This window comes from Fukomys damarensis, unplaced genomic scaffold, assembly GCF_012274545.1.
Source record: "Fukomys damarensis isolate Sample0158 unplaced genomic scaffold, DMR_v1.0_HiC HiC_scaffold_20, whole genome shotgun sequence".
Taxonomy (NCBI): Eukaryota; Metazoa; Chordata; class Mammalia; order Rodentia; family Bathyergidae; genus Fukomys; species Fukomys damarensis.
The window spans coordinates 1,323,878-1,334,903 of record NW_022900932.1 but is presented as its reverse complement, the minus strand read 5'-3'; the positions used below and the strand labels follow the sequence as shown (position 1 = coordinate 1,334,903).

At 65.6% G+C, this 11,026-nt stretch overlaps 3 protein-coding genes across 4 annotated transcripts in view; 1 reads left to right on the top strand and 2 right to left on the bottom strand.

Annotated features, from left to right (window-relative positions):
- Tnxb (tenascin XB) overlaps positions 1-3,108 on the top strand; it is a 41,133-nt gene extending 38,025 nt beyond the window's left edge. Inside the window, exons 30-41 of the mRNA XM_033766599.1 lie at positions 1-118; positions 341-463; positions 567-710; positions 794-913; positions 1,008-1,151; positions 1,231-1,361; positions 1,446-1,578; positions 1,660-1,811; positions 1,889-1,985; positions 2,068-2,229; positions 2,312-2,475; positions 2,770-3,108. Of these exons, the coding sequence (XP_033622490.1) occupies positions 1-118; positions 341-463; positions 567-710; positions 794-913; positions 1,008-1,151; positions 1,231-1,361; positions 1,446-1,578; positions 1,660-1,811; positions 1,889-1,985; positions 2,068-2,229; positions 2,312-2,475; positions 2,770-2,871 (1,590 nt within the window). The 3' untranslated portion in view covers positions 2,872-3,108. The remainder of the gene's footprint in view (positions 119-340; positions 464-566; positions 711-793; positions 914-1,007; positions 1,152-1,230; positions 1,362-1,445; positions 1,579-1,659; positions 1,812-1,888; positions 1,986-2,067; positions 2,230-2,311; positions 2,476-2,769) is intronic.
- On the bottom strand, positions 3,053-5,687 carry LOC104852325 (steroid 21-hydroxylase). Of its 2 annotated transcripts, none has more exons than XM_033766377.1 (10): positions 5,646-5,687; positions 5,168-5,263; positions 5,002-5,091; positions 4,767-4,921; positions 4,600-4,695; positions 4,423-4,524; positions 3,966-4,352; positions 3,686-3,864; positions 3,516-3,619; positions 3,053-3,328 (listed from the first exon to the last, which is right to left on the bottom strand). In XM_033766377.1, exons 3-10 carry the CDS (start codon positions 5,048-5,050, stop codon positions 3,057-3,059), a joined length of 1,344 nt encoding a protein of 447 aa, XP_033622268.1. In that variant the 5' UTR covers positions 5,051-5,091; positions 5,168-5,263; positions 5,646-5,687; the 3' UTR covers positions 3,053-3,056. The 2 variants fall into 2 exon arrangements, with proteins under 2 accessions (XP_033622268.1, XP_010608201.2); XM_010609899.2 differs by lacking the exon at positions 5,646-5,687 and having other exon boundaries at positions 3,966-4,166; positions 4,266-4,352; positions 5,168-5,372.
- A 1,926-nt stretch (positions 5,688-7,613) lies between these two features.
- Positions 7,614-11,026, bottom strand: part of LOC104852324 (complement C4-A-like) — a 12,354-nt gene continuing 8,941 nt past the window's right edge. The window contains exons 30-40 of the mRNA XM_033766598.1: positions 10,523-10,582; positions 9,899-9,995; positions 9,623-9,812; positions 9,461-9,551; positions 9,295-9,369; positions 8,671-8,773; positions 8,479-8,568; positions 8,307-8,405; positions 8,138-8,221; positions 7,915-8,047; positions 7,614-7,832 (exon numbers count right to left, since the gene is read on the bottom strand). Coding sequence (XP_033622489.1) covers positions 7,691-7,832; positions 7,915-8,047; positions 8,138-8,221; positions 8,307-8,405; positions 8,479-8,568; positions 8,671-8,773; positions 9,295-9,369; positions 9,461-9,551; positions 9,623-9,812; positions 9,899-9,995; positions 10,523-10,582 — 1,164 coding nt within the window. The 3' untranslated portion in view covers positions 7,614-7,690. The remainder of the gene's footprint in view (positions 7,833-7,914; positions 8,048-8,137; positions 8,222-8,306; positions 8,406-8,478; positions 8,569-8,670; positions 8,774-9,294; positions 9,370-9,460; positions 9,552-9,622; positions 9,813-9,898; positions 9,996-10,522; positions 10,583-11,026) is intronic.

Here is an 11,026-nt window from a genome sequence, read left to right as displayed (position 1 = left end):
CGCTGGGCCGTGCTGCGGGACCTGCGCCCCGCGACGCTGTACAGCCTGACTCTGTATGGGCTGCGCGGGCCTCACAAGGCCGACAGCGTCCAGGGCACTGCCCGGACCCTCAGCCCAGGTAGGGTCCTCGCTGGGCTCCTGCTCATTCCTGCCAGGGTGGGGCCCAGCACCTCAGCCGGGGGGCAACGGGGAGTGGGGCTTGGAGGAGCCTGGGGAGCCCCTTCCGCCCCAGAGGCTGCGAGGAAAGGGGCACTGGGAGCATCTGGAGCCAAGGGCAGGGGCCCCTAGAGCAGCAGCCTCCGTGCCCCTGCCCACCCTTGCTCTGTGCTCCCGTGCCCAGTCCTGGAGAGCCCCCGGGACCTCCAGTTCAGCGACATCCAGGAGCGCTCAGCCAAGGTCAGCTGGACACCACCGCCGTCCAGGGTGGACAGCTTCAAAGTTTCCTACCAACTGGCGGATGGAGGTGACGCCTTGCCCCGTCTCGTTCGCGCTCCCTCCTGCCCCGCACGCTGCCCACCCTCCAGCACTTTGGGTTCAGAGGTGACCTCCCTGTCGGCCTCTTGCAGGGGAGCCTCAGAGCGTGCAGGTGGATGGCCGGGCCCACACCCATGACCTGCGAGGCCTGATCCCTGGCGCTCGCTACGAGGTGACAGTGGTCTCCGTGCGCGGCTTCGAGGAGAGCGAGCCTCTCACAGGCTTCCTCGCCACAGGTAAGGGCCGGTGGTGGAGCAGGCGGGCAGGGGAGGCTGAGGCAGGGAGAGGCGGGACCCCCTGAGCCCACTCCTCCTTCCAGTTCCCGACGGCCCCACCCAGCTGCGGGCAATGAACTTGACCGAGGGGTCAACCTTGCTGCAATGGATGCCCCCCCGGACCCCTGTGGATGAATACAACGTCCGGGTCACTGCTGCTGGGGGTGAGCAGGGCTGAGGCCTCCCTCTGCAGGGGACTTGGCAGGGTGGGCAGCAGGGGACGGAGGAGCCAGGAACTGATGCCACCTCCTCGCCCAGCCCCCTCTCTGCAGGGCTCGGCGCCGGGCAGCGCAGTGGACTACCCGCTGCACAGCCTGCTGCTGGACACCAACTACACCGCCACTGTGCGCGGCCTGCGCGGGCCCAACCTCACCTCCCCGGCCAGCATCACCTTCACCACGGGTAGGGCTGGGTGTGGGAGGAAGGCGGAGTGAGGGAGAGGGGCGGGTCTCACCCCACTGTCTGCCCACCTCCTTCCCAGGGTTGCAGGCCCCCCAGGACTTGGAGGCCAAGGACGTGACACCCCGCACGGCCCTGCTCACCTGGACAGAGCCCCAAGTCCCTCCCACAGGCTACCTGCTCAGCTTTGGCACCCCTGGCGGGCAGACCCAGGTGCCCTAGGCTTGATTAGGGGGCGCTGCCTCGGGCTGTCCCGGCGGCCCCTCCTGGTGCCCTGACCCGCCCTTCGCCCTGCAGGAGATCCCACTCCCGGCCGGGGTCACCTCGTACCGGCTTCTCCGCCTCTTCCCTTCCACCCCCTACAGCGCCCGGCTCCAGGCCATGTGGGGCGCGAGCCTCACACCGCCCTTAGCCACCTCCTTCACCACCGGTACGGGGTCGGCCTGGCAGGGGGCACAGGTGGCGTGGCGCAGTCTGGGGAGAGGCCCGACGCCTCCGTCTCATCCTGCAGGTGGACTGCCGGTCCCCTTCCCTCAGGACTGCGGGGAGGAGATGCAGAACGGCGCCAGCCGCTCCCGGACCACCACCATCTTCCTCAGCGGCAACCGGGAGCGGCCCCTGGACGTCTTCTGTGACATGGAGACCGATGGGGGCGGCTGGCTGGTAAGGTGGCACCAGGAGCCCAGGGGGCTGCACAGGGGAGGAGCCCAAGACTGATGTCGCCCCCGCCTGCTCCTCAGGTGTTCCAGCGCCGCATGGACGGACAGACAGACTTCTGGAGGGACTGGGAGGAATACGCCCATGGCTTTGGCAACATCTCTGGGGAGTTCTGGCTGGGTCAGTGCCTCTCCTGGTTGGGGAGCCAGGGAGGTGTGGGGGCCCTGTGGACAACAGGGTCCTAAAGAGGTGCCCACCCCAGGCAACGAGGCCCTGCACAGCCTGACACAGGCCGGTGACTACTCCATGCGCGTGGACCTCCGTGCCGGGGACGAGGCCGTGTTCGCCCAGTACGACTCCTTCCGGGTCGGCTCAGCTGCCCAGAACTACCGCCTGCACCTGGAGGGCTACCACGGCACCGCAGGTTAGGGTGACCCGGGCCTGGGGCGAAGCAGGGTGGGCGCGGAGTGGCAGGTTGCCCACTCACGCCCTCCTCCGCCTGCCAGGGGACTCCATGAGCTACCACAGCGGCAGCGTCTTCTCCGCCCGGGACCGGGGCCCCAACAATCTGCTCATCTCCTGCGCCGTCTCCTACCGCGGGGCCTGGTGGTACCGGAACTGCCACTACGCCAACCTCAACGGGCTCTACGGCAGCGCGGTGGACCACCAGGTGAGAGGCCGCGGGCAGGCAGTGCCGTGGGGCTCAGGGCCGGGAGGGAGCCCCACCCCAGGTGTGACAGGACGAGCGACATGGCCATCGACGCCGGGCCAGGGCCGCAGCCTGGAGGTGGAGTGACACCGCTGACTGCTGTCTGGGGAAGGTGGTTTATTGGGTAGAAAGGGCCAGCATGGGTGAAGCCTCAGTGCTGTGTGGCTGAGGGTCAGGAAGGGCATGGGGGGCCCTCAGGGCTTGGGAGTGGATGGCTGAAACAACAGCTCTGACGCGCTTGGCACCCTTCCCCAGGGAGTGAGCTGGTACCACTGGAAGGGCTTTGACTTCTCGGTGCCCTTCACGGAAATGAAGCTGAGGCCAAGAAGCTATCGGTCCCCTGCCCGGGGAGGCTGAGCTGCCCCCCGCCTCTCTTGCACCCCAGATGACTGCCAAGCACTGAGGGGTCGCGCCCAGAGCAGCTCCAAGGCTCTTCTCTGCCCTCGACCTCACAGCACCATGTTTACAGGGGGGAGGGGAGGGATTTGTATGGGAGCAATAAAGGAGAAACTGAGGCACGTGGCTGGCTCTGGTCCCGCCCGTCACTGGCACTGGCCCTGGCCCAGGCACGGGGCCCCCAGACCCCGGGGCTGCAGCCGCACCTGAAAAGGCTGTATGTGCAGGTTGACACTTCTGTGGGGCTCAGGCTGCAGGGAGGGCAGGGCGCCCTCCAGCGGCAGCAGCGTGAAGGCCTGGAGCAGGTGGGTCAGCACCACAAAGAGCTCCAGGCGCGCCAGCGGCTCGCCGAGGCACACGCGTGCCCCACAGCTGAAGGACAGCTCGCGGGGACTCTGGCCCGGCTGCAGGAAGCGGTCTGTGGATGGTGGGGAGAGAGTGGCAGTTAGCAGGAGGCAGGACTGGCCACCTTCCCCCGCGCCCGGCCCAGCTCCCCACGCACCAGGCCAGATGGAAGCGGTCTGTGGATGGTGGGGAGAGAGTGGCAGTTAGCAGGAGGCAGGACTGGCCACCTTCCCCCGCGCCCGGCCCAGCTCCCCACGCACCAGGCCAGAACTCATGGGGCCGTTCCCACACCGTCTCGTCCAGGTTGGCGCCTTGGATGTTAGGAATGATGATGGTGTCTTTGGGGATGTCGTAGCCGCATATTCTGAGGAGAGGCAGAGTGAGAAGCTGGCCGGGAACCCGCTTTTGGGGCACCCAGCCCTCCTGTCACCTGCTGGGCTGGATGGTTCGGTGCGGCAGGGCCAAGGGCACCACAGGCCGCAGGCGCAGCACCTCGGCGATGGTGGCGCTGAGCAAGGGCAGGCGCTTGAGGTCTTTGTACAGCAGCCGGGAGGTGGGGAAATCAGGACCCAGCTGCAGGTCCAGCTCCTCTTGGAGACGTTGCTGGATCTAGGACAGGGACCGTGCTGGGGTCAGGGGCCGCAGCCCCGAGCAGGGTAGGCTGCGCTCCTGTAGCCCCAGCCAGACGTCAGGAAGGAGCCCGGGCGCACCTCAGGGTGGTGCAGCAGGAAAGCCACGGCCCAGGAGAGGGTGGTGGCCGTGGTCTCAGTGCCGCCGATGAAGAGGTCTACCACGGACATGTGCACGTGTCCCTCCTGGAGCTGCTCGGAGCCAGGCTCCTTCCCGGGCCGCTCCACCCCTTGGAGCATGTAGTCCAGCATGTCCCTCCACTGCCCGGCCACCAGGCTGTCCTGTAAGGGGAGGGCAGCGGGCCAGGGCCAGGGCGCTGGGGGGGCCGCCTCACCTCTCCGGCCGCAGGGCCCAGGATCCCCATCCGACGCAGCCCTCACCTTGTGCTGCCTCAGCTGCTGCTCCACGATGTGGTCCCTGGTCTCCACTATCTGCTTCAGCCTCCAGATGCCCGGGTTGGGGAGGAACTGGGGAGGAGGCAGGGTCAGCTGCCAGGGGAGGCTGCGCTCCGCCCCCTCCCTCCAGGACACGGCTCACCCTGAGAAAGGGGGCCATGTCCAGGATTTGGATGGACCAGTGGTCCCAGGCACTCATCAAGTCCTGGACGCAGCTGCAAATGCTCCGCACCAAGGTGTCGCTCTGCGGAAGCGGGGAGGCTTTCCGTTATGGACAAGAAAGGCTGGGAGGGCTGAGGGAGGCACGGGCGATCCCAACCTTGTTTCCAAAGGTGAGGAAGCAGATGATGCTACAGGTGAGGAGCATGAACTCCTTGTGGAGGTCCAGGGGGCCTCCGGCCTGGGCTCGCAGGCGCTGTGGAGGAGGAACAGGAGCTGCGGGGCACTGCGGGGAGGGGAGGCTGACCCGCCAGAGCCCAGCCTCACCTCGCAGAACTCCTGGGTCAGCTGCTGCACCCGGAGCTCCATGGAGTTGCGGATGCCCCGCAGGAGGGCCAAGCGGGTGAGCTTCTTGTGTGCCTTCCAGAGCAGGGAGTAGTCACCCAGCGACAGGTCCGGGTAGCGCTGACACACCAGCTTGCCTGCGTGTGGGGGACGGTGGCGTGGAGGCCTGAGCGTGCCCCCCAGCCCTCCCGCCCTTCGGAAGCGGCCCCGCCCTTACAGGACAGCATCTGGGGTCTGCCCGCGAAGTCCACCCACTTCCGCAGCATGGCCTCCTCGATGGACTGCTTGGAGTTCAGCACCACCACGTCTGTGGGAGAAGCCGAGCGGGCATCACGGGGCCAAGCCCCATGGCTCGCGGGCGCAGGGAGGGCACAGGTGCTCACCTCTCAGCCCATAGTGCAGCCGGTAGATGGGCCCCAGTTTCCGAGTGAGGCTGATCAGGTGGGTGGGGAGGTTGGGCTGAAAGAGGTGCAGGAAGCCTGGGGCCAGAGGTGGGAGGCTGAGGCTCCTGAGCTCCTGCTGGCTCCTCAGCAGGAGGGTGCCAGCCAGCAGCGCCAGCAGCAGCAGCAGCAGCAGCCAAAGGAGCATCCTGGCTGAAGGGCTGTGTGAAGGCCCTGTGTGGCCACTTATATCTCCAGCCCAGCCCCCATCGCGCTGCTTGGGCTGTCTCGGGGCCTCCTTGATCTCCACTTCAGGTCTGGTCATGTCCCAACCCACAGGGCCATACGTGCCCACAGCGGCACCAGGCTCACTGGCCTTGGGAAGTTCACATTTCAAAGAGCAAGCCATCCATCAAGAAAAAAGGAGCGGAAACAAACCCCGGCCTTCCTTCCCGGCCGGACCCCCTCCCTCTACACTCACCCGAGAGGTCACCGGTATGAATTTGTCTCTAAGAGAGAAGGTGCCTGCCTGGGCTCTCCAGGATTGCACGAAGACCGAAACAAGGTGGGAGCTTTTCTTTATTTAGAGATAGGTGGTTTGCCCGGAGCTTGACCACGGAGTTCTCCCTCCTATCTTCCCGCTAGCACGTGTCCAGAAGGTGAGGATTACAGGGTCCCCTGTGGGAGCCCCTGGTGTGTACAGCGTTCTAACTCGGCCCCTGGTGGCCGTGCTGTGTACACAACAGCAGTCACTGCCTGCTTTTACAGATGAAAGCTCAAGGCGAGAGGCCGTGTCCTGCCCCAGACACAGCTGGGCAGCGGCAGAGCCTGGATTCCGGCCGGCTGGAGAAGCAGAGTCGGCCCCTTTAGGCCAGAGAGGGACCTCTTTGGTTGCAAGGAAAAGGGGCGACTTGAGCTGGTTTGTAATAGAAGTAAGAATTTGCGTATGAGCCAGGCATGGTGGGGGACACCACAGTCGCAGTACTCAGGAGGCTGAGGCTGGAGAACACTGCGAGTTCAAGGCCAGCTCGGGCTACGTAGTGAGGCCCTGACTCGACCAAGCAAGCGATCGCCCCATGAATTCAGGGGTAGCCGCAGAACGAAAGGATGGGCGAGCAGAGGTTGCGCCCTCACGCGGGGAGGACAGAAGGAACCCTGGTGGGGGGCAGGCCCCTCCTCTCACCGTCTCCTCGCCCAGGGTCCAGCTTCCTTCACTCCCTCACCAGGAAGGACGGGTGCCCTGGGGTGTTGCGCCCTCACGCGGGGAGGACAGAAGGAACCCTGGTGGGGGGCAGGCCCCTCCTCTCACCGTCTCCTCGCCCAGGGTCCAGCTTCCTTCACTCCCTCACCAGGAAGGACGGGGCTGCCCTGGGGCCCACAGGGGCCGCAGGGTGAGAGGCAGCTGGGGAGAACGCGGGTTCCCGCGTCTCAGGGTGACCACAGCCTCAAAGTCTGGGGAAGCAGCTCCCTGCCGGTCTGTTTCTCAGCCAGGGCCAGCCCTGTTCTGCGGCCGTAGACAGGAGGGGCTCCTAGTGGATCAGTGAGATCAGGGAACCTCCAGTAAGGAGCAGTTTGGCCAAGGGAGTTGGGGAGAGGTGTGTGAGGGCTTGGGCTGAACCCACAGTGCCAGAGGTCTCTCCCAGAGCCCTACCTAGAGCGCAGGCCACGCCACTGGACAGGAGTCGAGACCTGCCGTGCCACCCACCATCGGGGCCAGTCAGCTGCTGGGGGCGCAGCCTGAACACAGCCAGCCCTGGGTGGGACAGAGGGGTACAACTTCTGGGGCCGGGCAGTGCCAGCTGCCATCCTCCCCGTGGTCCGCCCCCCAGACCAGGCTGGTGGAGCCTGGGTCCCGGGCTCTGGGGGTGGGTTGATGCCAACAGCACAATGACTGAGGAAGGTCAGAACCTCTCAAGGCTGCCCAGAAGGGGCAGGAGAAGCCCCAGAAGGCCAGTGTGCCTGTGGACAGCCCCCCTCGGGAGCACCTTGTGGGACAACAGTTCCCTCTGCAGAATTAACAAACACCCCGCTCAGCCTTCAGCCTGTTTAAAATGCGTCTCAGTGACATACGTATCAGATCCGGCTTGCTCAACTCTGGAAAGTTACCTAACGCCACTGATAACAGACTGGGACTCGGCTAAGTCCACAGGGGCCAGCGCTGCTGACTGAGAACACACTGCATGTGTGTGCGCGCGTGTGTGTGTGCACAGCTCCAGGGCACGGCAGCTGTTGTGAGCTGAACTTGGGCCCTGCCAAGGCTGAGATGGGAGCTCCTCCCGGCCCTGCTGGGGGTCCTGTGATAGACTGGGTCCTAGTGAGCCACCGGACAGTGTGAAGCAGAGCAGGGCATCGAGGCCCCGAGGAGTCCCGGGTCACACAGACCTGCTGGACTCCCCAGCAGGGGAATGGCGGGGTCTGCTCAGAACTGGAGATGGACACGGACACTGGCAAAGGCTTTATTGCACCCCCAACCCACCAGGCACCTCGCCCGGCTCAGCCCCCCGCCCCGTGAGGCGACACGCGCCCTCACACTTGGCACCCCTGGGTGCTGTACTCCTGGATGAAGTCCTGGAGCTGGGCACAGGCTGCGCGCTGGCGGGTACTCCGGCACAGCCGCTCCGAGGGCATCTCCTCGATCCAGTTGTTGGAGTCCAGCAGGTACTGGGGGCTGCAGGGCACAGACAGGCTCTCAGCAGGGTCAGGGGGACGGGCACAGGGCTGTCCCCACCGAGAGAGAACTGCGGACTCACTCTCCCTTGAGGTCAAAGGTGGCCCCGTCCAAGCCCATGATCAAGTATTCCCTGTTGGGCTCCAAGCGAAGGCGGCAGGAGTCTCGCACCAGGAAGTTGCGGGTCTGACCAGCAGCGGCCTTGGCATCCCTGGCTGCAGGGATAAGAGCGGGGCCATCAGTGGAGTGGCCCGGACCCCCAGACCCTGGCCTCCGCCCACCCGCACCCTTGTGCCCATCCCTACTGAAGTGCAGCACTTGGGTGATCCTGGTCTCAAAGAGGCGGAAGGCAGCTCTGCTGTCTTCTCGGAGCACCTGGACCTGGAAGCCTGGGGGGTGAGGGAGGGCCGGAAGTCGGGGTCAGGGCAGAGGTGGCAGGGCCCGCAGGAGGAGCAGAGTGGACGCCCAGCTCACCGTACTCCACGCGGGGGTGGTAACAGGCAAACTTCATCCTGTAGCCATCCTCGTCCTGCAGCCCTCGCTCCAGGGCACGGCGCTGTCGTGGGCACTTCCCTGCGGGAGGCCAGGGTGAGCGCGTGCCAGCCCCAGCACGTCCGGCCCGCGCGCCACCCTGCCAGGGCCTCACCCTCAGCGCACTGGCAGACGTCACCGGAGCACAGCGTAGACAGCAGCTTGCTCTTGCTCGGTGCCCCGTAAAACACGGTGCACCTGCGCTCTGAGTGAAGGCAGCGGGTGAGGCAGGTGCGCCCCCTCCGCTGCCCATCCCTGCAGCCCACACCCTGCGCCTGACGCCCTCGCTCGGGACAGGAGCGCTCACCGGGGCTGTAGTAGTCGTACACCACGGCACTGGCCGGCTGCACCAGCCCCACGGCCACCTCCTGCACGGCTCCAAAGCCCACGCACTCCCGGTAGGTGGGCACCTGGTGCCAGGAGGGATGTGGGGTCAAGGACCGGACCTGTTCTCGGTGTCCTTCACGTTCTGCTACATCCCCGCCAGCAGAGCTCTGAAGCCTGCTCCCCAAGGTCTCCGACGACTTCACTCCCGACGGCGGCCTTGCCTCAGCCTCTGCCGTCCCAGAAACAGCAGGGCCTCAAAGCGCTGGGCCTGGCCGGCTCCTCCTCACCCTTCCTCCCCAGGAGCAGCCGCCTGGCTCCTCCCCGGACCTCACCGCCCCTCCCTGGCTTCCGCCAGCTCCTCCAAGCCTTTGCCCTGACCTTGAGTCCTCTCACTGCCGCCCACAGCCTTGTCCTGTCCCTGTCCCCACAGATGGTGCCTGGCCACCTGCCATGATCCAGGGCGTCTGCCTGGCTCTGCCTGGCTCACAGGGCCACCCTCTTGCCCTGGCGCCTTGCCATGCCATGAATTCACGTGAAACCTCCTAACACAGACACCATGATCCGGTGCCACCAACGCCCTCCCCACGGCACCTGCCCCACTCACCGAGTCGAAGTAAAGCAGGACTCGGGGCCCCTCGGTCTCAAAGTGGCTCACGTAGCGGTCAGAGAGGGAGGTAAGCTGTGGGGAGAGGAGGCGGCCTGGGGTCCCTGCCTGGGGACTTCCGGGGGCTCCCGAGGGAAGCGGGGCTGCCCTGGGCGGCTGACCGCACCTTCTCCAGGTCAGACTGCAGGGCGCTGAACCCGCTCAGGAGGGTGATGTCCGCGATGGCCATGCCGGACAGCCCCACCTGGCCCCGCCGCCTGTGGAGACAGGAGGCCTCGGTCCCGGCCCGCAGCACCCATCCAGACCCCCCTCCCCGCGCAGCACGCACCAGATGCACACGGTGTACTGCACTTTGGACTCCTGCTCCTGCGCCACCTTGGGGGCCTCCCTCCTGCGGCGGTTCCTCCGTCCCTCAAACAGCTGCAGGGGCGTCACAGGCCGCGAGTAGGCAGCTGGGTCGTCCCCGGCCGGAAACTCGTCATACTCATAGTCCTCGTCGTAGTCCGAGTTCGCTTCCCCTGCACAGGGCAGGGGTGTGAGGCGGGAGGAGGACGCTCGGCCCACTGCAGCCTCCGTGCCCAGGTCCCGCGACCCCAGCACTCACTCGTGTACTCCACGAAGCCCATGACGGTCACCTCCATCTGGAGGTCCTGGCAGGTCGTCGTGTTCTTCATACTCAGGATGTTGTAGGTACGAAGGACCTGGCTCGGCAAGGGCAGGGAAAGGGTACAGCAGGTCTGGGCCCGGCCCCTCCTGGAACAGGCCCAGCACGAGTGGCACCAGACGTGTGGCCGAGGGCGAGAGAGAGGCCAGCACCCGAGATGGCGCCCAGAGGCGGCCAGAATGCTCTGACGGCTTGGGCCGAGGCCTAAAGGAGCAGACGAGCCTGGACCGTGGGCCCGGAAGCAGGGGAGGATGCGCAGCACACAGCTGCACAGAGGAGCTGTTTCGGCCCCGTGCGCTGATGGGCCCTGGGCAGCACGGAACAGGAGCACGAGGGACTCAGAAAGGGCACAGGGCTGCCGTGTCTGTGCAGTGTGTGGAGCCAGTGCGCCGGGGACGGGCCAGGGCTGGGGAGCAGGATGGGAAATGGTGGGGTGACCAGAGCGGAAAAGGCCCAGGAAGGAAGCGGGGATCAAGCTGAGGTGGCCTCCTCCTGGCCAGGCACGGCCTTGGCCACCGGGCCCCGCCCCGCCCTCCAGGGACCCAGGCCCAGCGCCCGCCTCACCTTCAGGGTTCCTTTGCTGTTCCCTCCCACCTTCACAGTGATCTTGCTGCTCAGGGAGAACTTTCAGGAGGGTGAAGGGAAAGGGGCGTCAGAAGGGCCGGGTCAGCACCACGCCCAGCGCCCTCCCCACGCGCTTCCGCCGCTAAGACCTGCGGGCGGCCAGTGTATGGTGACCACTGCATCTTCCTAAAAACTATGCAGCAAACGACACACTGCCTCTATTTCCCCTCAAAATACTTGCTCTCACGTTGAACATCCTTCTCCTGTCACTCTTGCCACTGTCAGAGCGTTAGGAAAGTCCTCTTTTGTGTCTTTATGTGTCTTTATGCGAATGCTGCTACCGGGTGCCACCGACAGAAAGGTGGGCTCACCAAGTGCCGCAGTGCAGCCCCATCCACCTAGCTCCCTGGGTCTGGCATGGTGCAACTTCTGGCTCTTCCTCGAAGTCAAAATGACCATGAAAGGTAAATTTTTATTTTTTGCCTTTTTTTTTTTTTTTTTTTT